This window comes from Chaetodon auriga, chromosome 3, assembly GCF_051107435.1.
Source record: "Chaetodon auriga isolate fChaAug3 chromosome 3, fChaAug3.hap1, whole genome shotgun sequence".
Taxonomy (NCBI): domain Eukaryota; kingdom Metazoa; phylum Chordata; class Actinopteri; order Chaetodontiformes; family Chaetodontidae; genus Chaetodon; species Chaetodon auriga.
Window position 1 is genome coordinate 12,438,315 of NC_135076.1, and position 25,044 is coordinate 12,463,358.

General features: G+C 40.4%; 2 protein-coding genes across 8 annotated transcripts in view; both read left to right on the forward strand.

Annotated features, from left to right (window-relative positions):
- Positions 1-649: 649 nt before the first annotated feature.
- dmbx2 (diencephalon/mesencephalon homeobox 2) lies at positions 650-3,684 on the forward strand. The gene is made up of 4 exons (XM_076721376.1): positions 650-777; positions 1,327-1,503; positions 2,592-2,767; positions 3,010-3,684. Exons 2-4 carry the CDS (start codon positions 1,338-1,340, stop codon positions 3,517-3,519), a joined length of 852 nt encoding a protein of 283 aa, XP_076577491.1. The 5' UTR covers positions 650-777; positions 1,327-1,337; the 3' UTR covers positions 3,520-3,684.
- Positions 3,685-5,535: 1,851 nt separating this feature from the next.
- The window catches only part of csnk1g2b (casein kinase 1, gamma 2b), a 34,695-nt gene continuing 15,186 nt past the window's right edge, over positions 5,536-25,044 (forward strand). For 2 of the 7 annotated variants that reach the window (XM_076724544.1, XM_076724591.1), the window contains exons 1-3: positions 5,587-5,736; positions 8,926-9,727; positions 21,884-21,953. In XM_076724544.1, coding sequence (XP_076580659.1) covers positions 9,500-9,727; positions 21,884-21,953 — 298 coding nt within the window. In that variant the 5' untranslated portion in view covers positions 5,587-5,736; positions 8,926-9,499. Of the gene's footprint in view, positions 5,737-8,925; positions 9,728-21,883; positions 21,954-25,044 lie in introns of all 7 variants that reach the window. The other 5 variants (XM_076724571.1, XM_076724562.1, XM_076724536.1 and 2 more) reach the window with 5 other exon arrangements.

Genomic DNA, 25,044 nt, shown 5'->3' on the forward strand with positions numbered 1-25,044 from the left:
ATTTTCCTCGGGTCAATGTTGTGGAGTATAAAGTGCCATAAAAGTCAAGTACTTGAGTAAATGTACTCAGATACTTCCACTGTGTCTTCTAAAATGTATTAGAGGACTTGGTTTTGGCGATGATTTGATGCTTTTTCTCGATTCTGTTCTGTTCCTAGGAAGACTTCTAATTTAGCTGAGTTGGATCGGAGGAAATTGTTCCCATTGAGCTGCGTTCAGATTAACTTCACATGGTGACAGTTTATAGGCAAAATATGGTGCCTGTTAGCAAAACAAACCCTTAGAGAAACCCCCCTCCTGTCAGAGGCAGCGGTATGGGAGAAAGAGGACTGAGAAGGAGAGCACAATCAAAGGCTGTTATTTTAATCTGTCCTGCCTCGGAGATTAGCCGACCACATTGTTTTAATTGTTTTAACGGGAGGGAATGAAACGCTCGCTTATTCGGGGATCCTTGGCATAAATCTCTCAAGTTCAATAGTTTCAAAAACTTGAGCCCTTTGCAACCCCCCTCTCTTCCCTCATCCCACCTAATCCCAGTTAATACCTTTCTTTCTATTGGCTAATGGCTGAGGGGAGCCTGGGTAAATGCTTCTTAAATAGTCGTGGGTGAGAATGGTTTCGGAGAATTAGATCCGTGCCACGACAAAGAGTGCTGGTGTGCGAGGACATAAGGCCCAAACTGGACTAGGAACTACCGGACTAAAGCTCACCAAGTTCGACCTCTGCGCGTAAAAGCGCACTCGGATACCACTCTCCTGCTCGGGGTCCGGCTCTCAGGTAAACAGCCAAAGACGCTCAAACAACCTGCGCGGACAGAAAAGATTTTAACGCTGTTTTCATCCGGAAAAAAAACAAAAAAGCTGAATGAGGGCACATATTTAGTGTCTCAATTGTATGATATCACTGAAATCTGGTTTTGGAGTTCAAAATGCTGCTTTTATGGCTGTAAAATGCAAAATGGGTGTAAATTTCGGTGCTGGGGGTGAATATTTTCAATTTCTTTTTGGAAAAAGATAAACTAACTTCAAAAATACAGAGGTCACAATATGAACAGTGACAAAAGAATTAGCCGTAAAGGGGACAAAAGAACAGAATTAATAATATTATACAGGAATAATGTCGATCCCTCTAATAATAATAATGTTCTGCCGCAGCTTCTCATTCTAACAATTAACAGAAAATAACATCTTTTATTATTCTCTCTGCACTAACAGATTCCCTGACCTCATACATTCAGCCGTCAACGGTGTGTTTAAGACGTTTTGGGGACTTTGCCTTTAGGGCTTCACCCCTCAGTCTGTAAAATAAGTTTTTGTGTGTCCGCAGATTCCGTAGACATGAACTCGTTGGGTTTCTGCGGGCCGTCCGGCGCTGGTGTGTATCCCCTGCACGGTGTTAACTCCATGCTGTACGACCTGCACCACCAGATGGCGGAGCAGTACCACGTTTACTCTGCAGCCAGCCCCACAGTGCACACCCTGTCTGTGGCCGAGAGACTGGCAGGTACAGCAGGTCATCCTGGTCCCACACACACCTAACACCTGAACGACTGAGCTGCTGATCAGTCAGACAGCACATCACATCCAGGACTGTGTTGATAGAAAGCTTTTAGAATGAAAGACACTGCTGTAAATACAAAGAGGGCTGATGGTGTCCAGTTCATGATCATAAGAAACATGAACAACAGATTATGAACAATAGAAACTGCAAAAAGCTTAAATGAGCATTGCTTTGTTTGGGGGGTCCTTTCAAAGTATACAGTGGTGGAAAGAGCATTTACTCAACCACTGTCCTCAAGTACAATTCTGTACCTAGCTTTGGTTATTAGTTACTATGCAGAATCAGATTAATAACACATAAATTATGTTATAATAGATTAAGATAAGACTTCATGGTCCCTGTGGGGATGTTTACAAGCAGGACTTTAAGTACAATAGCTCTAAGTTTAACAGCTGAACATTAAGGTGAGGTATAGATGAATGTTTAAATCAGTAATTACAATACAGGAATGTAATTGAATGCATTATTCTGACATAAGCTATTCATAATGAGTAATGTCACATTTGGTATTTTAAGTGTATTTTGATGCTAATATTTGATTGAGTAAACATTTGAATGCTGGATTTCTACACTATGGTATTTTTACTTTTACGAAAGAGAAAGATCTGAGTGGTTATTCCACCACTGATTACTTTGTAAATAAAGACTCCATATATAAAATGTGCCTTTTAAAAAGGATTTGTCAGCTGTGTATAAATTAGTACATATTAATGCATTTTGTTGCATTAATCTATTGATAATACTAATGTAAAGTGTGGTTTTGCTACCGTAAGTGATCAATCTATATTTCAAAGATTTATGTCAGCCTAAGAAAGGAGGTGACATTTAAAGTATAAAATCAGTACAAACTGAGTGTATCTGGGTCAAACCTCTGCTGCATCCCTGATAGCACAGAAAAACAAAATGTAAATGTGGAAGGAAATAGCAAATGACTTCCTATCATGCTCCTTATTACACGAAGATGGAGCAGACTTGCTGCTGACTCACAGTTTATTTTGGTGATGACATTTTGTTCCTCCCTGTCCTGCCAGAGCTTATTCTGGAGGCCCGGTATGGCAACCAGCAGAAGCAGCGCCGCAGCCGCACGGCATTCTCAGTGTCACAGCTGCAGGCTCTGGAGAAAGCCTTCCAACAGACACAATACCCAGACGTCGGCATGAGAGAGAGGCTGGCCGTCTGCATCAACCTGCCTGAGGCTCGCATACAGGTGAGAGCACACTCCACCCACCGCCTGACCGTAAACCTGCTGAAACCAGCGCTGCATGTTTGCAGTTGTTAATTAATGGTCAACATTTAGCTGGAAAGCATGAATAAAAACCTTGCAGCAAACATGCAACTTTATTGGGAGGATTCTTATGAGTGATTTGGCTGCTGTGATGCTGCATTATGCCTTCCAATGTTATGTTTATCGGTAATTCCTAATTTAATCTTTGTTATTTGCTCATCCAGGTGTGGTTCAAGAACAGGAGGGCAAAGTTTCGTAAAGGTCAGAGGTGCTCCCTACTCTCCAGAGACCACAGTCTGGAGGAGGCACCACATCGCAGCAAGGCTGGACAGGAGGAAGTCAGGCCTGAAGACAAAGAGGACATCACCACGTCACACACAGACAGCGACATCCCTCCTCCTGGCTGTCCTCCCCCTCCTCATGTGCATAAAATGAGGGATGCTTGCCCTCCTCTCGCTCCTTCAGACTCTGATGTTTCACAGTGCCCCCTCCGACTTCACTCTCCTCCACTCTTTCCCTTCATGACAGCGGAGCGGTACAGCCACCCACCTCACCAGCCGGTTGTAGGAGTGCTGTCCACTGAGCTCGCCCTCCCCCCACTGTTCTGGCCCATCATACAGCAGCACAGCTCCGCCCAGGGTGTTCATCCATCGTCAGTTACTAAAAACTGTAGCCTCTCCCTTCAGACTGCATATCCAAATAAAACTGTGCCTCACCTGGGGCTGCAACTGTAGACTTTAACACCTACAGCCCAAGATCTCTGCTCCTTGTGGACTCAGGTACACCTGAAGCAACCCTGTGTAAGAATAGACAGGGGAACAAGGTAGAGATGCACTTACTGCCTTGCTCCTGTTGACCTGGCTGCAGACAGTGCATGCAATGGGAATTTTTATTTAGTGGATGCAAAGCTGTACAGTCAAACACTTTCAGTTTTTTTTTTTTTTTTTTTTTTTTTTTTTTTTTTGGATAGACCATGGTTTGGTTTTAAATTGCCAACAGAGTTTGCTCAAAGGAGCTTGTTGTTTGATCCATCACATTTTGGTTTCAGACACAAAACATTCAAAGATACTGTTGTCTCCTTCAGCATTATTTAGCTACACTGCCGAGTAGCTGCACAGTAATATTATAATGGTAAACTGTGTGAGATAAGTTCCCTATTGTAACTAGGCACTGCAACATAGAATTGTGAATTAAAATTATTTGTACCTGAATTGTCAGTTTCTTTCTCTTTTTTGCAAGGCTCATTAGTGCTGCCAGTAGGATGGTTTCACTCACTTGAAACAAGACTGAAATTGTATTCCAATCATAACACATTATTGTTTTGGACACTTTTATATCTCATTATTGCATATACTGTATGTGTCATATCATATTATACTTTTATCAATATTGTGACATTAATTTCAACCATATTGCCAAGCCTGGACTTTATACCTGTAGAGTACTTTTAGATGTAAACTTACAGCATTTTAGATATAAACTTAGATAAGTTTATGTCTAAAACTTATATATAAGTTGTCAAAAATGTACATGAATATTGGCATTTTGGGAAAACTGCTTTTAAGATATGATGAAGCAAACAGCTGGCTTTCATAAAACATATTTTAATCACAAAAAAGGTAGCATGTGAGGCAGGAACAGGCTTGAATTTGACAGAAACCAAACATAAGTTTTTTGTTACGAAGACAAACGGGTTTCTGAAGTCACAAGGATTTTATTCTTTTTAAACCAGGGGATTATTATTAAAATGTGTCTCCAATGTTAATCCCTGCGATGTGAATTAGGTTATGGCTGCAACTAACGAATATTTAGATTGTCAATTTGTCTGTCACTTGTTCTATGGACTTATCATTTAGTTGACAAAGTGTCAGAAAACAGAAGACTAAGAAAACCAACAAACATTTGGACAAGTTGGAATAATTGTTATTATTGGTATATTTGCTTAAAATATGACTTTCTGTTTGCACTGGACATTTAAACTCTGGACATCTCATTTAAACTAATTTAAACACTGGACATTTAAACTTACATTCTGTTGCACTGGACATTTTTACTTTTAATTCTGTTTGCGCTGAACATTTGGACAGTTTTACTTTTGATTATTTATTGCATGCCTTTTACTTTAAATTTGTGGAATATGCTGGAATTTGTGAGTTTCCCTTGGGGATGAATAAAGTGTCTATCTATCTATCTATCTATCTATCTTAAACAATTGTCAAAATTATTGCAGATTGACTTTCTGTCAATTGACAGACTGGATAATTGTTCAATTATGTCTGCTGTGACTTTGCTTTCATCAACATTTATATTATGGTATGGCTGAAATCTTAAGTGTGCACATCTACAGTTTGTTGAACTGATAGAAAAGATAAACAGTCTAAATTCCACATCAGGATTTCAGTATTTCCACCTGTACAAAGTAGCTTGATTTGTCAAAATAAGACACAATGCTAACTGCCAGCTTTTCGTTTAAGATGAAGCTATCACTAGAAGTGATCTGGACACACCTGTAGCATAAAAAACATGTTTGATCGGATCATACCTGAGAATAATCTCCCAATTTGTATTAAATTAGTGAACTAAAGAATAGAATTGGGTTGCACACGTTTACCAGATTTTGGGATGTCTTCACACCATCTTCGATTGAATTTTATCAAGAGTGAAAACTGTCCAACCAAATCGACCAGCTACGCACGCCTGATGTTTTACCGTATTCCCCAAAGTAGTTACGTTCTTCAACGTTCTTTAGCGTAGTATAGTGCTGCGATCCAGCGTGACGCTGTGCCTGGGTATCGGCAGTTGAGGGAGGCTTAAAGAGACAACAGCAAAATCATAGCAACTTGAGGGCAAGAGAAACGAAATGAGAAACATACCCTCGAACGAAGAACCATGACTTTGACTACGTTTCGATAGCTAAAATTTAAAGGTAATATGCTCTCATTTGGTTAAAGGTGTGTATTCCTAACTGTTGTTTTTCAAAGACGCCGTCTCGCCGTATCGTAACGCTACATAACGATCTTGCTAATGTTTCGTGTAGTAGCTTGCTAAATGGCTAGCTAGTGAGCTAAGCGGTAAGAGATCCCAGGCTGCCTGCCGTTGGTGTGCAGTCGGTTGTTTAGGATTAAGGAGTTGCCCGGCAGTGGTCAGGGTAATGGCTTTAGCTCGAATCTAAACTCAAAACGATTTTCTCAGGTGAAACAGCGACCAATTTTGTCTCAACGTTACTCCATTCGGTGACATTAACAAGTTACAACGTCGCTCGGGACGTTCTTATTTCTCAGTTATTAAGCATTGACTAACCAACCAGGTTAATGTAACATCGGCATTGTCAATCAATGAATATTTTATGTTCTGTCCTACTTCGACATATTCAGTTTGCATTCACGTTACTTCGCCATTGGGTAGCTGTCTTGTGTTAGTATGGTTCAGTGTTGTGAACAGATTAGCTAACGTTACATCGTTAGCTGCTTTTTATCAGACCGTTGGGCCAAGAGGAACGGTGTTTTTGGTAGGTGCTAGCTAGGCTAGCTTAACATTGCTACGTGACATTTCGGTGTAGCTGCAACATTAAGGTACATTTGTATTCTATATGAATTTGCTGTTAATGCTGCATTTATATAGTACAGGAAGAAAACGGCTCACCAGAAAGAAATTGGCTACGATTGAACGATGTCAAGCTAACTTGAGCTTGCTAAGTAACGCCGAGATAGCCGAGAGTATCTGGCCTTGTCCGTTGAACCAACTAACAGTCTGTAATCTAAACCCTAGTTTTTCTCAAGACATGTATTTACAAGGTTCTTGTAACATCGTATTTTCTTTTTTTCGTGCTGTATCGGATAAAGCGAATACTTTGAATCACCCGAAACAAACGTTAAATGACAGCTGCCAAGCACCATTCGGCAGCAAGTAAGCTAATAGCTAGCGTTAACATAAACTCTAAAATGCAGATATTTCGTGCCACGACAAGGGAAACTTGTCAATCTGGTCCGGCTAATACGGTTTATTGTCACTTTATTGTCAATTTGAGGTTTCTGATTTATATTTATAACGTGTGAAATCGTCTTGCGTCGTGGTATTATTAGCTAACTGTACTGACTACAGTGTTAATTGTAGCAGGCTGACGTTAGAGCCACAGTCTATCCCAAGATTTCGTTTTGGCGAGACATCATTCATCGTTTTTTTTCTCTCTCCATATATTTTAAGTGCCACAATAAAACTTGAAATTAATAACTACCTCCTCGCTGTGTTTTAAACAATTTGGCAGCTATACCAAACAGCTGACTTGAAAAACAATACACAACTTCCTGAAATGAGACAGTCTAGACATAGGGGCCAAGATGGCCAGAAAATGATTGAGATCTCTGTTGTGTTCCGGGCCATCTGTATTCTCTCTCACACGTAATGCTTTTGTTTTAAGTGTGTGGACCTTTTATTTTGGTCACCTTGACCAATGAAGTGTTTGCACTTTTCCATTTCAGTAATTATTGTGATCATTTGATAGTTTTAGGTTTTACCCACCTTGTTGATTGTACTTCCAATCTTGTGACAAGGTAGGCTTGTTTCATTTCCTACAGTAAGTATCACCATGCGTCATGCTACAAGAAGACATGACAGTGTAATGATTGACTGCATACCTGGCCCATAAATGTGTTCTTTTTCTCAGGCATGCTGAATGCACTAACGAAAGAATACAGTCATGCGCAAGATTTCCAGTGGGTTTTTATGGAACATGTCATAGTTTATTTACCTTCACATGCATTTTGAAAAGTTCCAGGCCGCAGAAGCTAGTGTGATGTTATTTTTTTGACGATCTAAAGACTAAACAATTTTTATAGATTAATTGATCAATCGTGACATGATAGGCAGATTAATCGATAATGAAAATAACTGTTAGCTCCAGCCTTGTTACAGTCACAAAGGTATCATATGTGTGAATGGCATAAATTAATATTTTACACAGAACAACACTCACTCATCAGCATGCTTAGGTCTGATAATACTGTATTCCAGTCCTGTGGTGGTTATATTAATCCTTAGTTTGTCAGATACAGCTGAGCTGACTGTAAAATAGACTGTATCCAAATCCTTCTTATAGTATGCTTCCCAATGATGCAAATGTTATGATGAGATGAGGTATTGCAGCAGTCATTGATCCGTGTAAGTGCCTTTCCATAGGAAAGAGTAGCTGCCCATTGCTAGTGCCTGCATTACCTGCTCTCTTCAGCACCACCAGCATTTTAGATTATGGACATCGGGGAGTAAAGAGAGCTGCTCTGCACAGACGTGTCTGCATGTGATTGTTAGCGAAAAGCTGCACAGAGATGGTCAAGTTACACTGCCAATGAAAACTGAAAATATGGTTGTGATTGATGTTCTTTGTGCGTGGCATTGCTTTTATGAAATTGTATGGCTGAGTCTGATCTCTTGTCACTTTTTCCCTGGTTTCTTGGATGTGTGTTTATACACATTCACAGAAGTGTTCAGTAGAATGAAACTTATCTCAACAGTGTTACAGAACATTAGATGCTGTACATTAGTCTCATTTGTAAAAATACAGCTTTGTGATAAACAAAATCCCTGTACTGCACCATGTTTTGGACTTTGAGAAAATAAGGTTTAATTGTAAAAGAGATCTTTTCTCTCATGCCTGAGGTCCTTTGTGGAATATTTCCGCTCATATTGATTGCTTAATTGAATTTGCCTCACGCTGGTCTGGAGCAAGCTCTTATTTCAGCTGTAGTAAGGAACAGCCACAGTAGACATAATTTGATCTTCAAGTGAAAGGTTCAAGTTTTTTTTTTTTTTTTTTTTTTTTAATCTCTTTATGGCAATGAAGTGTTATGGGAACAGATACTGATTGATTTGTAAAGTTTTCCAGTATTTTGGCTTATATTGATTGCTTCACTTCTATAGAGCTTGACAGTATGTTTCATTTAAGTGTAGAGTTGGATAGCTACCGGAGAGAGTATCTCATCTGCTAATAGTAAACATAGTCACCATCTGTTTCTTCACTTTTTAAATCTTTAAACTGGCCAAAAGATATTGTAAGAATAAGTAATGACTGCATTTATTTGTGACAGATGATCATAGTTGTTACACGTTATCGAGAAAGTGATCTGTATCTGTTTTTTATTTTACAGACTTGCTGACATCAACCCATCTGTCCCCGTCTTCCTCGTCGCTGTCTTCACGAACTCTGGGTTGCCTCGTCTGCTGTGGCCCTGCAACATGGAGAGTGTCCACTGTGTCACTGAAGGCTGACCAGAAGGAATGAAGCACTCCAGGAGATGTTCCCAAGTGGCCTTGTGGGTGCATTAGTCGGGTTTTGGAGTGCTTTTTTATGACTAGTATTGTATGTGTGTCTCTGGGCACATTCTAGCACAACCTGCCTACTCCTCGGGCAGGGACATGCTTCTTTGAGACTGGAGACACACACAAGAAAGGAGCCCCTCTGGTAAACAAGGAACACGAAGAAAAAAGGGAAGCACTCAGCAAAAGAGCTGTCTAATAGACACACAAGGAACTTCAACTGTAGTTTGAGCTCATTCAAGTGTCTTCTGAACCATTGCACATTTTAACAGCAACACCTTCCCTCTGTTCTGTGAGATTTGTCTCCCTCCTCCCCTCTAAAGCCTCCTCTGTCGTTGTTATTGGAGTTTCTATGGTTTGCATGGCTGGAGAATAACCGTGGAGAGGCCAGGGTATCACAAGCTTATGGATTTTGACAAGAGAGGGGGCAAGGGAGAGACAGAGGAAGGGAAAAAGATGTCTAAGACGGCAGGCAGCAGGACTGGACATGGGGGCCGGAGTTCAGGGACCAATTCTGGAGTTCTTATGGTTGGCCCAAACTTCCGTGTGGGTAAGAAGATCGGCTGCGGGAACTTTGGAGAGCTGCGGTTGGGAAAAAACCTCTATACTAATGAATATGTGGCCATCAAATTGGTAAGTTCATCTTCAGGTTTGGTGAAGTAACAAAGAAATATGAACTCACAATTTCTCCAATGTGCCACACCACTGTTCTGGTATATCTGCATTGTCACTCTGCATCCTACGTGAAGAATCCTGCTTTTTTGATGTTTATTCTGCTTTTTTAAGCAGTTAAAATTCTGTTATTTTTTAACATACTGTTAATGAATCAACCACGCTCTGCGTTTATCGTGGCTGAAGAAGAGTAAGCTGAGACTGGGTAATATCCTAAACCACATGTTGATTGGTGTTTTTTTTTTTTTTTCTTTTTTTTCTTTTTAAATAGACAAACAGCCACTTATTTTCCGTTTACATCATTTCAAAGAGAGGCAAACTGAAAGTAAACCTTGCATTTTTCAGCCGTAGCATTCTTTAGTTCCTTAAATTGATTCTAAACAGGTGATAAAGCCTTTGAGATGACATTCATTCCTTGAAGATTTTATGTATTTAGACACTCAATCTAAAACAATATTCTTTGTAAGTACAAAATTTTCAAGTCTACCAACCCCACACTTTCCTTAGTCAGTGGAGTTGATGTCAGTTCTTGTGGAAGCTCTCCCTCTAATAAGCTCACACCAGGCCTTATGAACAATCAATAATTTACTTCTTCTTTTTGTTTTGTGTCAGCATGAACTCTTTTTCTTCAGAGCCACTGGCTCAGTAGCATTTAAATGCTGTGTAAAACCACATGAAATGTCAAGGCCTCTTTGTTTTCATGGGTTCTAGGACAGCCAGTGGCTGCTCAACCATTTCCTCTGCACATCTTTTCTTTGTTATGAATGTGTTGCCACTTGCAGTGCTTTGAGCACAGGCAGATATTTTATTCCTCTCATAATGCCTTAATATAAGCAAGGCCTAACTCAATCTCTACTTAAGTAGTCATACTGAAGGTCATGTGTGCTAGGCGTCATCTCCACCACATCTGCACTGGTCTGTGTATGATTATCCTTACATTTGTATCTCCCAGCGAGGTCATTATCTCTGAATGGGCATCCACTGAAGGCTTTGCTAACCACATAGAAGGCAGAGGTTAGCAAACAGCTATAATTGCAGTTCTCCTCTCCTCTGAAATCTTTAGTTGTGCTTGCTGCCTCTCCCCCTTTGCCTGTGAACCCTCCCATCTGTTAAGGTATTTTTATCCCCATGGTGTCCAGCTATATCTGGATCTGGCATTACGGCCATGACACTGCTCCATGGATCTCTTGGCCCACTGGACCCAGCGTTTATCTGAATGTATAACAGTTAGAGGAGGAAGTGTGCTAATGGTGTCAACAAAGCTCGACAAGGCCTGGCTAATAGTCGGGCCTGATTGTGAAGTTAGGATTTCATTTGAGGACTAATTTCAGCTGGTGATTCATGTTTAATTATAATTTGTAGTGACTCTAATTGCTGCCTTTGATGTTCACAAAAATGATCTCTTTAAGGCTTATGTTTTCAACACGACATATACAAATTGGACTGTTATTGTTAAAGTATTTTTTGGCCTGCACACTGGTGTTGTTGTGCCTGACATGAAGCGGTCTCCTCCCTTGTCAGCTCTCAGGCTAACCCAGACTCGGCCACAGTTGTCTGTCCACATGTTTCTGTCTGTCCCTGATGTCACAGCTCCCCGGGGTAACCCAGTGAATGTCACTGCCTGCCCAGTTAGGCCTCTGTTTTGTCAGGCTGTTACAGAGCTCTTCCTTATGGACGAACACACATAACAGTCCTGTTATCTACAACCACCTGCTAACACATGGTCGACATGAGTAGGGTCTCCTTCATTGTCTGTCACTTCAGTGGTAACTGCTCATTTGTAGATGCAATCTAAAATAGTTGTCAGAATGTAAGACTAGCAAAATGCTTTGTGTTGATTATTTTTCTAAAGTGTGTTGTACAGTTTGATACTTAGATTTTAGAAGAATGAAGAAAATCTAGATTTATGTTAAACTGTACAGATCTTGTTTTCTGTCAAATGAAGTAGTGTATTACGGCTGCATTATTTTAAACACAATTTTATTTTTCAATTAATTGACTAATTGGTTAAATGTCAGAAAATGGTGAGAAATGGCCATTGCAATTTTCTACAATCCAAGATTATGTTTTCATATTGCTTGTTGTGACTATCTAATCAATCACAATCCAGAGATATTCAGTTTATTGTTTTATAAAAGAAAAAAGCAACACATGCTTACATTTGAGAGGCTTGTGCCAAATAATGCTTTGCTTGATTTCTGATTTAAATTATGCATAGATGAATGAATAATAGTTGGAAATTAATTTTATGTTGACAAACTACTAATCATTTCAGATCTTGATACAGACTACACACCAATATTCCCCTTGTAATTAAAATCAAAAAGGGCCGGTCAGATTTCTTCACTGATCAACCACTGGTCTCTGCAGCTGGGAACCAACAAGGTGTCTTTATTGTGATAAGAAGTGTAGTTTATTATCTGGCTGGTTCAAACTAGTGTAATCTCTCTCTTTGCTTGGAACTTTATGAATTGTAGATGCCAGCCTCTGAAGGACAGCATGTAGTTCAGCTCGTGTCTTTCTGTGCTGAGTATCTTGTGTACCAACTTGCAGAGTTAGGCGTGTGGGTGGTGCCTGCCTGCACCTGGGACAAAGGTGAATGCCAGTGTCACCCTGCTCCACCACGTGATAGCAGAGATAGAGATGTATGGCAGGGCAGTGCACAAGATCCTCCATTAGTGGATCTGGAACTGCTGTGAATGTTGTTGCAAAAGGCAAGAGAGAAGGGGGAAACTGCGGAGTGCTGAAAGGTTGCCTTTGTTAGCAGGCCTTGTCGACACACAGTGGTTCAGTCTTTGGTTCAGCTGGATGCTTTCTCACACTGACAAACGCCTGTGTGATGGAGGCAGGACCATATAGCCACTGCTGTAAGTACACTGCAGGCTTTACTCCCAAGGGGAGATCCCAGTGTCTTAAAGAAACAGCAGCACTTAATGCCTGCTTTCTGTCAAGGCTTACTGTTGAAACTGGCACCCACCAGGCTCAGTTAAAGGGTAAAAGGACACCACCACCATCTTCACCAACACAATCCCCTGGCATGGTGACATAACTGTCCACTGAGAAAATGACCATCTAATCCTCTTTTTTCCCCCCCGAATGTTGTGCACATCACTGTATCATACTATTTCTATTTGAATACTCTTCCTACTTTGCTTTCTCTCTCTCTATCACTTTCAGCTATTGTCTTAAGGGTGTTGTCTTATCAAGGCCATCAGCCCCCTGTTAACCCCATCAATGGTTTAGCCTTGGGTGCAGGACACATGCACACACCCATGTAATCGTTTGCATTGTTTGTGCCCAGAAATTCAATGGTATTGATTTTCACTGACATTTTCACCGGTCCACCAAGCAAACAGTTGCAGTTACAGACTTTACAACATGTATTATATTGTCGCTCTGTTTCATATCTTTGGTCATTCATTGACAGAAAGGAGGTGCCTCTGAGATGCTGCCTGTAAAACTGGTATTATCAGTAATATGTATTAAACCGGTCAGAGGCCTCTTTGTGGGGACAAACACTTTTGACAATGACAAGTGGCAGTAATATCTGCCTGACATGACAGGAGGCTAATAAGTGAATGTTATAGTGTTGGGACTTATTGTACAGCACAGTGCCTCCCATAGCTCAAGGAGAGGGGGCTGATATTGGAGTGATCATCTAGGGAGACAAACACAGTAAACACAGAGATCTACTGTGCATTGTGTGCCAGCCATGTACATATAAAGCAGTGTTTTTACACTGTGCTTGTTCAAAACTTGGATGGATCTCAGACTAGAAAATGAAATTGCCCCTTTGCCACCAGAATATTCAATGGTAGTTCAGGCTTATTGTTTTTAGGCTGTGACCTCACTTGCCCCGGCTGAAGTAACAAGTGTCGGTGGCAGACTTTATCACCTGAAGCTACTCAGGGTTTATTCTGTGAGCTGACCAAATTCAACACTTTCTGTAGCTGTTTACTGACTGTTAAACGTGCTTTGTTGGTGTCTGTATCATTTATACTTCAGCAAAGATGTTGACATACTGCGGATCCAGAAACACCACTGTGTCATTTTGGTATTCACAAAGATATTAGACTGTTGTTTTGCTTTTGAAAAATGACACAATGGGGGTGTTGTTATCTTGGGAAATTATCTTGCTGAGTGGGTGATGAAAGTTTGAGACAACTGAATTAGCTTGCTAGGTTTATAGTCAGGTCTGAATGATAACTAGTGGATACTAAAAGGTAACTGTAATCACTTGTAAGGACCAAAACAGTGCTTAAAGGAGAGTGAATATTGAGCTTGCGGTATGTTTGTCAGGTTGTCAGATACCTGACTCCACGTGCTAATATTGCTATATGTCTGCTGGATGTGTAGACTGGCAAATAACAACTTTATAGAGCAATGATAGGTCAGATGTGCTTGTGATGTTCAGCTTGTTGTGGGGTTCTGCTCCCAAGTAGGAAAAAAGAAAGGGATTAATGATCCTCATAAGTATTCCATGAAAAACTGTATTGCTTCTGAAGAGTTCCTATGTAATTGCACTGTATGGAGAAGAGTGGAATGTCTCTGGCAGACCTTTGTTTTTCTTTGGCTTAGTCACTGATGCAGAGGCATAAGAGGAAGGTGGTTTCTATGAGTGAAGCCTCTCATGGTGCTGGTCAGTCGTGATGTTCTGGAGGAAATCTGAGGTGCTGTACTGAACTCTCCAGTCTGCCTCCCACTGAAGCATGATAAGCAGATCTTGTTCCAGTCTAGCTCAGTAGCTTACACAGCTCTTCATGAGGTAGTTGTCGAAGAACTGTGAAGGCATAAAAGCCCTGTCAGCACGTTTGGCTGGAATTAAAGTGACATTTTGACGATTTAAGTTCTTTCCTACCCTGCTTGGGCTCTCCAGAGAGCATGCTGGGCCGGCTAAATGAATAAATCCCTGCATGTCAACAGCATGTAAAAGCCTACCTTCAGTCAACTAGCTAATCCTCCAAATGAATCAGTAGCCAGCAGCAACACAGTACATTCACACAGACTCACATTGTTGATTGAGGATGATTTAGTAGCGGTCATAAAACCTGCACAGCAGAGTCTAAATGTTAGTGACTTCAGAGTAGCAAGGAGAACAGTGTCAGTGTTTAATCTAGAAGTGCATAAGTGCAAATTATGACTGCACAAAAAAAGGTTTGAATATGGTGTAGGGTGTGTGCCTGTAGAGCAGTGAGTGCTGTGTAATTTGTACCTTCTAAGTGTACATCCTGGCTCATGGTAAAGCACTATTGTAGTTTTCATTTTAAGAGTTTTTTTAAAGGAGTTATTCTGACACTGTAGTCTTGTATTTTCTAAATTATATGTATTGCTCAAGGCAATAGGAATAATTGACCAGTTTCTCACATTTTTTTTTTTACTGTGATGTTGGTTACTGCCATGAATTTACACTGCACAGCTCTGTCTTAACTTTCTTTACAGCATGGTAATTGAAGTGGTAAACTAGAGCCAAAATAACCAAACCAGAATCAGATTATGGTAATTTGAAAAGAGCTGAAGCCAAATTGACCTCAGGTCTATTTTTGAGAGTTTGCTTTGCAAGACAAAATGGCAAGGTTTGAGGTTAGAATTAAAGCTGCTTGATACCATGTAAGGAATTAAAGTATGTTGCTGCATGGCCTCAGTTTGACAGGATTATCTAGTGCAGACCACAGGGAATAGCACAGTGACACGTTTCTTTTGTTGTGTTGACTCTGCACTTCAGTATATTGAATTTGAAAATCAAACAGCAGGCCTTTTTCACAGTGGAAATGTTGGCATGTCATACAAAGAAAACCACAGATGTAATTAGAATGTAATCGAGGGTTGCTCTTCAAGGCCCTAATATTTTGCATGCCAGCTCTCTGACATACTTTTAATGAACAAAGCCATCGTTAATGGTATTAATTACCTGTGCTTTTCCTGCTATGACATGTCAAAATTCCAGCTGTGACAAGCCCCATGACTACTCTGAAATTCAAATTTCATTTGTGGGCGTTACCTCCACATCAGAACAACATTAGGAACTGCAGCTCTTGGCACACATAGTACCCTGATATTAGGGAGCAGCATGTGTTCGACTAATTTGAGACGTGGTTGAAAATGCACGTAATGACTCTCTGAGATCTGTGATTAGGTGATTCTATCATCTCTGATGATGATGATCTCTGACATGTTCTCAAGACACCTTTAATTCTTGCTTGTTTAAGGGGCTTTTTGATTTCAGTTTGGTCAACAGCACGTGAGCTGATACTCAGTTGGTCTGGTGATGAACTTCACTAGTCAGGGTCATTCCCTACTTGGATGCTTAAGCTGTTAGTGTGGGATCATCATCCTGCTGCATTGTCAGAGAAATTGGGTGACTGTGTATTAAAAAAATCTCTGCCTTTAAATTTGAATGTGGACACCCTTGATGCTGGAAATTAGCACTTTAAACTCAGTCACTGTTTAATTTTAAATGCAATCCACAGTGTTTGCTGTACATTAGAATAGAGACCCAGAACAACAAAAGTAACTCTCAGCCCTACTATTTAGTGAGTGTACTGTGTTATTACTTCTAGCTATGTCAGGACCCAATATAAAAATTTCAGTTAAACAAATGAGAGAGTATACAGTACAATCCATTGTACTTATGCCATGCCTTGCTCCTCTGTTAAATGACAAAGGAGACTTGCCTCTGTCATGACAGGCAACAGGCAACATTATGTGCTGTGTTTGCCTTGCTCTGACTGTAGCAGCTGTGTTCATTATGCTTTAACCAGCCCAATTTTACCTGCTGCTTTCTATTAGTACTACCTAGCTAGGACTAGCAAGCTAGCTAATGTTGACAGTGACCTAAAATCATACACCATTAATTGTTCTGATCCTATCACAACTTTTATTCAGCTATAGCACAACATCCCATAGCCCCTTCTAAGTAGAAATGTTTCAACAGTTTCAAATTGTTCTAAAATCATGAATCATGACAATAATTCTGAATTCTAAATTACAAAACCTAGGTCAAGCGCTACCCCCCACTCAGGTACAAAAAAATCTCCCGAACATACAATTGATGTCTAATTCTGTCTGATTTCAAGCAGTGTCGGATTATCACACTGGGTTTTGGGACGCAGCTGATGGCTCCATCTGCGTGTGTTAAATCTGAGCTGAAACAGGAGAAGTGCTGGACACCGGCCAGCTGTTGCTCTCTGACACCACTCACTCCTTAACACTACCTCCCAACCATAGATGCCTCTGATCATACAGACTGCAGGAAGAGGAAAACACATGCACCACACACACTTCAGACTTATCTATTTCTTTTAACCTTACACTTGGTGTTAAGCATCATTAATACCCCTATGAATGCTGCTGAGTAGAGATACACTGTGTTGACATTTGAGTCGTTCTGTCTAAGATGAGACCTGTCATATTGCCAGTTGCATATTGTGAAATGGTTTACTGGGTGTCAGGCAAAGGTCAGGGTCTATTCTGGGCTCTATGCATAATGTTGGGTCTGTTCCCCTGGACATTGCACTCATAGGCATACATATGTACCCGTTGAATGTCACACTTGCTCTCCAGATGATAAACAACACAGATGTTTATGTGTTACATTGCATCCCAGCTGTCTATTTTACTGTACCATGCTCTTTTAAAATACAAGATACTGTTTATGGGGTCAAAGGGTTGTCTCTGGTTGTATTTCACCACAACGCAGCATCGTGTGTTTCAAGTGCCTAATAGTTTTACAATATTGGCATGTTGCAAAATTACCAGTGGTAATTTATTATTTTAGTTTTTGTATAAAATTATTTATCTTTTGGTGCTCGATTTATTTTCTGGTGGCCGATTAATTATTTTTCTGTTATTGACTGTTAATACAACAGTGAAAACTGCAGGAAAATAAGTCTTTTCTGACTCACAAGATGATTAACTGTGATCACAGTGATCTCCAGAATTAGTGTAAATATTTATATGACAATATACAGGACGAGGAATTGTAGTTGGTGTGTTTGCACGTGCGAAAAGGGCTGGGAAATCTTATTTCTCATTGGTCAGCTGTAGCATATTATTTGTTGAAATGTCTGTGTGGGGTTTTCATTTTGACTGCAAGTTTTGATCAGACACAAGATATGCAGCACAAAGTATGTAGGCTGTAACTGTGGTTTACTGTTTCCCCTTTAATATTGTGATTGGGTCTGTCATTTATAGTTTTCCCTTTTCCTCTTCATTTGGTGGTCATTACTCCATCCAGTCACTGAGGTCAAATCTGATCTTTCTCAGCTGTGTTGGAGATCAGAGATCAGATTTAGCCTAGATGACATCATATGCAGAGTTGGTTAATCCCAGGAAGAGGACTTTGTGTGGCGCTGATGGCTTGCTCGATCCACACAAGTCTACGGAGGCTACCACAGGTTAAAATACAGAAACCACCACATAATCCGTGATGACATAATCATATATTTGTACAAGCTTCAAGTGTTTTACTCTAAGAGGGATCCTTGAAATAGACTGTAACATTTCATCTCACACCCATCCCCAGGCTGTTGTAGCTATGGGATTTGATCCGACTCTGGCAGTATTTGCTGGTAGTGCTAATATCGACCAATCTGTAATCTTTTTAGCTGTGAGCAGCAGCTAGTATAAGTCAGTTACCACTATTTATGTGTCTATCTTGTCCATCACCCCTGCTGTTGTCATCGTAGTTTGACTGAGAAGTCGGCCAATGATGATGGCTGTAGGAATGCTGGTATGGGATTGGCTGTTGTGGAAAGCTGTTTCTACATAGTTGGACGTGAGGTCATCTCTTTTCTGGCACAAACATGTGACTATGGGATAAAAAATGCCAGGAACTGCAGTTCTGGTGCCATGTAGGTTAAAATTTCTAAACTTAATGTTCATTTGAGTAGTACAAAAAAGTAAATGTCACTGGCAAAGTTGTATATGAGTAGGTGGAGATCAAGAGTGTAACTAAAACTACAAATATGCAGCTTCACAAGATAAGATAATGAGTGTACATGTTCTGTCATTCAAATGTCAGACATAAGCCAATCAGAACAGATCCAGAGTTCAAAGTAAGGATGTGCCCAGGCTACATAATTGCAACAAAATATCACATTGTTGATGGCAGACACAAGAGAATATATCAGGATATATTACTGTGCTGTTTGTTCCATTCCTATTGGCTACGATCATTCCACTACCTGACAAAGGTTCACTCAAGTCTGTAAACTGAAGAAGCCAGAGGAATTGTCATCTTGAATATATGCTCTAATGAGGGGGGAATTCAGTGTCCTTTCAGATACACTGAACCCAGATACTCAGAAACACACAGGGTTGCAGTGTGGAACAGCTGAGGTGGAGAGGTTACTGTAGCAGCAGGTCAGACAGGGAAGGGCCCTTCTGGACTGTGGGTCAGCTGCCCTGGACACAGACCTGCATACTTGGCAAAAAGCTGGTCTCTGCATGACATCAAACAGGGTGACCAAAACTTTCACTCCAGTGGAGGATTACAAACAAGATGAAGTTAAAGGTGAATGGCTGAGTTATCAGAAAACGTTTTATTTTTTGATGTGAAAGTTTTTATTATGCCCTAAAAATGTTGCATCACTAAATTTACATACAAAATAACGGAGGTTTTTATGATGCAAATACCAAAGGCGATGAGACGGAGGGTGTCGCTGACTTCAGTTTTTGAATATATGTTCGGGAGGCTTAAACCCTCAGTATGTTCTCCTTTGCTTCTGTGGGTGCAGCCCTGCTGTGTCAGGGGAGCATGTCAGGACAGGGAGCAGATCAAACATGATTTGATATGGGCAGGAGCTGTGAAAAATCCTCGTCGTATGCAAAGATGTTACATCACACATTTGTCGCTTGGCCCTGGTCATTTACACAGCCATAGCTTATCCCATCTACTGGGAATAGAGATGACTCTTAAGTACGTAAAGCTGCCATAAGCCTCTGTTTCCTATTGTAAGCTGTTTTAAAGGGTCCTGTGGTTTGGTGCCATCTGTTTTGACTCATTATTTATATATTTTATATTTTCTTTCCCTCTCCTCCCTGGCATGGCCTGACTTGTGTGAGACGTGCTCGTTGTCCGTGTTCATGTAGGAGGTGGATGATGCTACAGCACTTCCCCACCCCGCCTCCCCAACCAGTCACATGTCTTCCTCCTACAGGTTTCCCTCCTCTGTATTGCCTTCTTCCACTCTCAATTTCTAGCCCCTGGCATGAGTAGTGGCTTCTTACTTCTCTGACACTCTTCTTTGTTGGCATCATGTTGGATCAGTATGCTGAAATCTTTTTTTTTTCTTCCCATATTTAAAAGAAAAACGTGTACTGTATGTAGTGTTTATGAGATCGCCCATAGGTTTTTGTAGGGATGTGTTAAAGTCACATATCCATTTGTTCTCCCTTTGATTGTAGAAAAGCATGCATGTAGTCTGAGCAATCATCTTCATTATGTGCTTGAGGTTTTTGCTCAAATGATTATAAGCTCATACACCTCCTTATCATCTAATCTGTTGACCTGCGTATGACTGCTATTTCTTTTTGCTTGCAAACCAAAACTAAACTATTAAACCACATAGTCCTTGCAGTGTTTGCCAGAGGGTTATTGTTGTTGTCTTATGATCATCTCTCTTTTATTATTCATCGTTTCCCTTTTATCAAAGTGTTCCAAAGTGACTACTTGGGAAAAAGTGCTAAAAATGGGTAAAGCTTACTAAACTTAATTGAATCACCTTTCGGTAATTTAACTGAACCTTGCTGATACTGTTAATACTTCCCCAAGTGGCTTCTCACACATGTAAAGCAGGTTTTTTTTTTTACCACCTTTGTTAAACCATCTCTTGATTGAACCTCGAAGTGACTCCACAGAACACGTCCCTTAGGACTGAGAACGGTCATCATAAAAAGATGGAAAGTCCTCATTGCGTTGAACGCAGTTCATACTTGGTGTACGCTCTCCTGTGTGCTAGCAGGGCACTAGAAGAGAAAACGCTCCTGATTTGATAAAGGCCTAATGGAGTGAATGGGGGAGCTTAACAGCTTTCAGCTTTCAGTTTATATAATTTAAAATACAAGTGCTTTGGAATTAGATGCACATGGGAAATAACTTTTAAGATTAAATCTCACTTCAAGCACCTCTTGAGAAGTTGCCAAGCTTAATAAACTTTTCATACATTTTCATAAATTTGTATGGAGAGTAGCAAGCTTAATACACAGAGTGGAGGCTTCACTTTCCATGTGTCTTTCATAACTAATTGTCCCACTGTGTACATAAATGCAAACATCACCAACTTTTACATTTTACTGACTTACAATAGAAGTAAATCTGATACTTGGCTGTCCAGAGCTTATTTTATCAATTTGACAAACAGGATAATGTACATCTGCGGCCCCATTAAAAAAAGCCAGTATTGGCTGGCAGTGTGTGAAAAGGGGGTTGCGTATTGCTATTGTGGTTGGGGGCTTTAACACAGGCTGTGGTACAGCTATTGAAGATTAAGAAAAGGAATTAAGTTGAGTTTGTTCTATCCTCTTCACGTTTGTCTATAATGCCCTTGTCATCATGAGAGTGGGGTTAATCAGATTACATTTTAGGTTGTAAAGCTGGAGCTAGCGATATAATGAACAATATGTCCTCGTGGGTTGATTATCAGCCATGTCATCACAAAAGCCTGCTGTTCACCAGCTGGAACTGCTCTCTATCCTCTCACATCCCACAAGTCTGACCTGAGACTAAATTTCAGTTCTTTTAGCCATGAAAAAGATAATAAGTTAATTGCATCTTGTGTATGCAAGGTTGTCAGTCACAAACTACTTTCTTCCATTTCGATGAAGCTCTCACAGTCATTTGTGCTTTTGTGGTGTTATGAGTTGATGATTTCCCTTCATTCTATTAAAGCCATGCAAGCACTGATGTTTCAGAATTACTTCAGTGAGCTTTTGTTTTCCTTTTACAAGTACACAATGTTCTATTATCTCCATTTCGAATAATTTTCCCCGCAGTGTTAACTGAGCCAAACAACCAACATGTCACTGTTGATAAAGAATATTGACATTCTGTATTAACTGCTTTGTGAGCTACTGTATGTAATATTTTACACTCTTTCTTTTCCCTCTCTTTTCTTTCAGGAACCTATAAAGTCCAGGGCACCACAGCTCCATTTGGAGTATAGATTTTACAAACAGTTGGGAAATTCAGGTAAGAGAGATTCATTTTGGAGGGTATTTAGTCTCTGTTTAGCCAGCTATGATGAGTTAAATGTGAATGGGTCTTTTCACACTAGATTGAGCTTGGCAGGAAGAGAAAACTTCCTGAATGAAACCTTTACATTCAGAAACAGGCACATAGACCTGAGGGTGGGATAAATGTGATAACAATGTTTGCATGACTTCCAGTCACATGTTTTCAGGTCACTTTTGTGTTTGTGATAATAATTATCTGCATTATTCTGTAATATCTCAATGATTAAAAAAACAAACACTTGTTGGGTAATCAGGAATAATGGCACATGGGAATGTATGCCTTTTAAGAGAGGAAGGGAACAAATGGGAGAGAAAGAGGAGAACAAAGATTTAATCCCTAAAAATGTTGACAGTCTGATTTGGTGAAGTGTTTTGTTTTTTTTTTTGTAAATCTTTTTTTATGCTATGTCTGGTGTTTAGCTTATGTGAGACATTTTGCTTACAGGATTATATACTGTATTGCAACAAATAATATATGGATCATATTGTGATCCTGTTCTTCTATGTCATTTTTCTGAAAAAATGACAAAATACTTCATTTAAGGTCTGCATTTTGTTGTTGTTCAGCTATTGTTCAGTCAGGTCTTCATGATGTTTTTGTACAAATTTGATTTCACTTCCTCTATAGTCATCCATGTAGCACAGATTGTGTTCATTTTAAAAAAACCTTTACTTTTCCTATCTGCACTGTGAGACATCTGTGTTCAGGTTTAAAATATTCAGTTTCTGCATGTGAAAATTGTGAGCATAGTGTGGATGGAAGGCAAAACTGGTGAGGAAAGGATGCATTTCCAAAAGTAATTGCGTTCGAGTGGACATGTAACATCAGGGGAACAGCCACATGAACAGTCCTACGGCTTCCACTCTACTTGAGGCTAAATTTCACAGCAAGTTTGTTTATCTTTCCACATCTGTGAGAGCCAATGAATGCTATGAAAGCCTGCTTACTCTTTTCTAATCCCACCTCTACTTTGCCCGGAGTCTTTTCCTCTCCTACAGCACGACCCAGAACATGTTAATGTGCTATGATGCATAGCTTTGGCTCCAGGGCAGCAGCTCTTTGATCTGGTCTGGCTGGTCAGCTAGTTACAGAGGCTGAGAGAGACGGCAGAGTCAGATGGTTGGGAGGGACTGGGACTTGATTTGTTTCACAGGGCTGCCTGGCTGGCTGTTTTTGGAAAGGCTCACCTGTCATGTTTGTGTAAGTTTGTGTAGATGCATGTGTTGATTTGGCGGACTCACAACACTCACGCTCAGTGTTCAATTCAGAAACCATATGCAAACATGTCACCACTACTTAGTCAAACTGACAAGAGCAAAAGGTACAGACAAAAAAGTCTGTGCAGTGTCCTGCTCCTGCTGCGTTTTGCACTGCAACCACCCACACCTGCATGTCCCATCTGTTCTTTTTTTGTCCCTTCTCTCAGACCAGGTCCTTTTATAATTGAGTAAATGCAGGTACCAAGTCCCAGTTGACATTTTCTTACATAATTCAGCCTGAAGTAGGCTTACTTAGTCTATTAAAGGGTAACTATACAGAGATTCTGGTAGAGCTTTGACAGTCACTAGAAGCGTATTTATGACCCTTGGAGAGAGTTTCTGTGTGGGTGCCTGTGTTGTAGCTTTGTTAGTGGCCCTATGATGAGTGATCGCTGTACAATATGTAGATCTGAAAACTCATGTTATACATACAAGCATGCTCACTTAAGTTTGTGTTTGTCAGTCTAAGACTAGGGCAGACTTGTGTGCGTGTGTGCGTGTGTGTGTGTGGGGTGGTCTAATTTAGTGACACGTGCCAGCTTCTTGGCTCCTTGTGCCAGAGCAAAAGCCCTCCACTGTTGATAAGGAGGTGGGGCATTAGGGCAGTCCTTGACTATTTATAGATGGCCCTCTACAAGCAGTCAGGCCTTTATGGTGTGTCTACTTGGATCGCTTCCCTAGCCACAGTATCCTCTGCCCCCCTGATTGACTGTGTGCTGCCTGCAGATTGCAGGGAAACTCTCTAACATGCATTGCCTACAGGGTGTGGCCTATTTTTCTTCATGGCTGTTCTCGATTTAATCTGTCGTTTTGATCTGTGAGCAAAATGTTATTCAATGCATGAACACACATACATAGAATCTACAGTAACTGTAATTGTCATCTCCTGTGCCATTTCCCATGATTATAGCAGAGGATTCCACTAGTCCAGGCTTGGCTCTTTCTGCCTTTGGTTGTTTCCTCTGGTGCATTAAACACACCATGACCATCCTTTCCTCTATTGAGACCACTGCTGGCCTTTATCCTTTCTCTTATTCACTGAGGTCTGGGGTTGAACAACATGTAAAAATGTTTCTTACCCTTACACACAACTAGAGATAGGCGATGTCCACAGGTAAGCTGATGATGCGCCATTAAATTGTTTCCAAATGCATACTGAAACATTTAGCTCTTTTATACTCTATAATGGATCCATAGTAATACATGCTTTTTGCACGCCCTGCATCTTAGTGTTCATTCACTACTAGATATTTCACATTGACCTGGTCTGTCATAGGCATTTTTAGCTTTCAAAAATAGAAACATGCAGGGAAATATTGTGTCTGCGATTGGGCCAGTTTATTTTGGCTGAAACAGCTGGTGAGATCTTGCTACTTTTTGACATAAATGAAAAATAATCAACAGGTGGTCTGACATGTCAGGCAATGTTGTCAAAGTGTTACTGGCAGGCAGTGGGTGGATGGAAATCAAGGACACATGTAATGATGAATGTTAAATTCCCTCCCACTATGTTTCAGCCTTTCACTACTCAAATGATACTTTGAACCCAAGTCAGACTATTAAGTTGCCAAACAGCACTTGAAATTGTCAGAACACAAAAGATCGGTTGAAAATGGACTCAACTAAATTCTGATTTGAAATGCATTTATCTTGTTTAAGGGTTGTCCATTGATTGTCCATCCAGACTGGATACACTTTCTATAGTTTTACTGTCTTCTAAAAGTGGAGCTACAATATTACCACACAATTGAACATAGAGGCCCTGTCTCCAACTGATGACTGGCTAC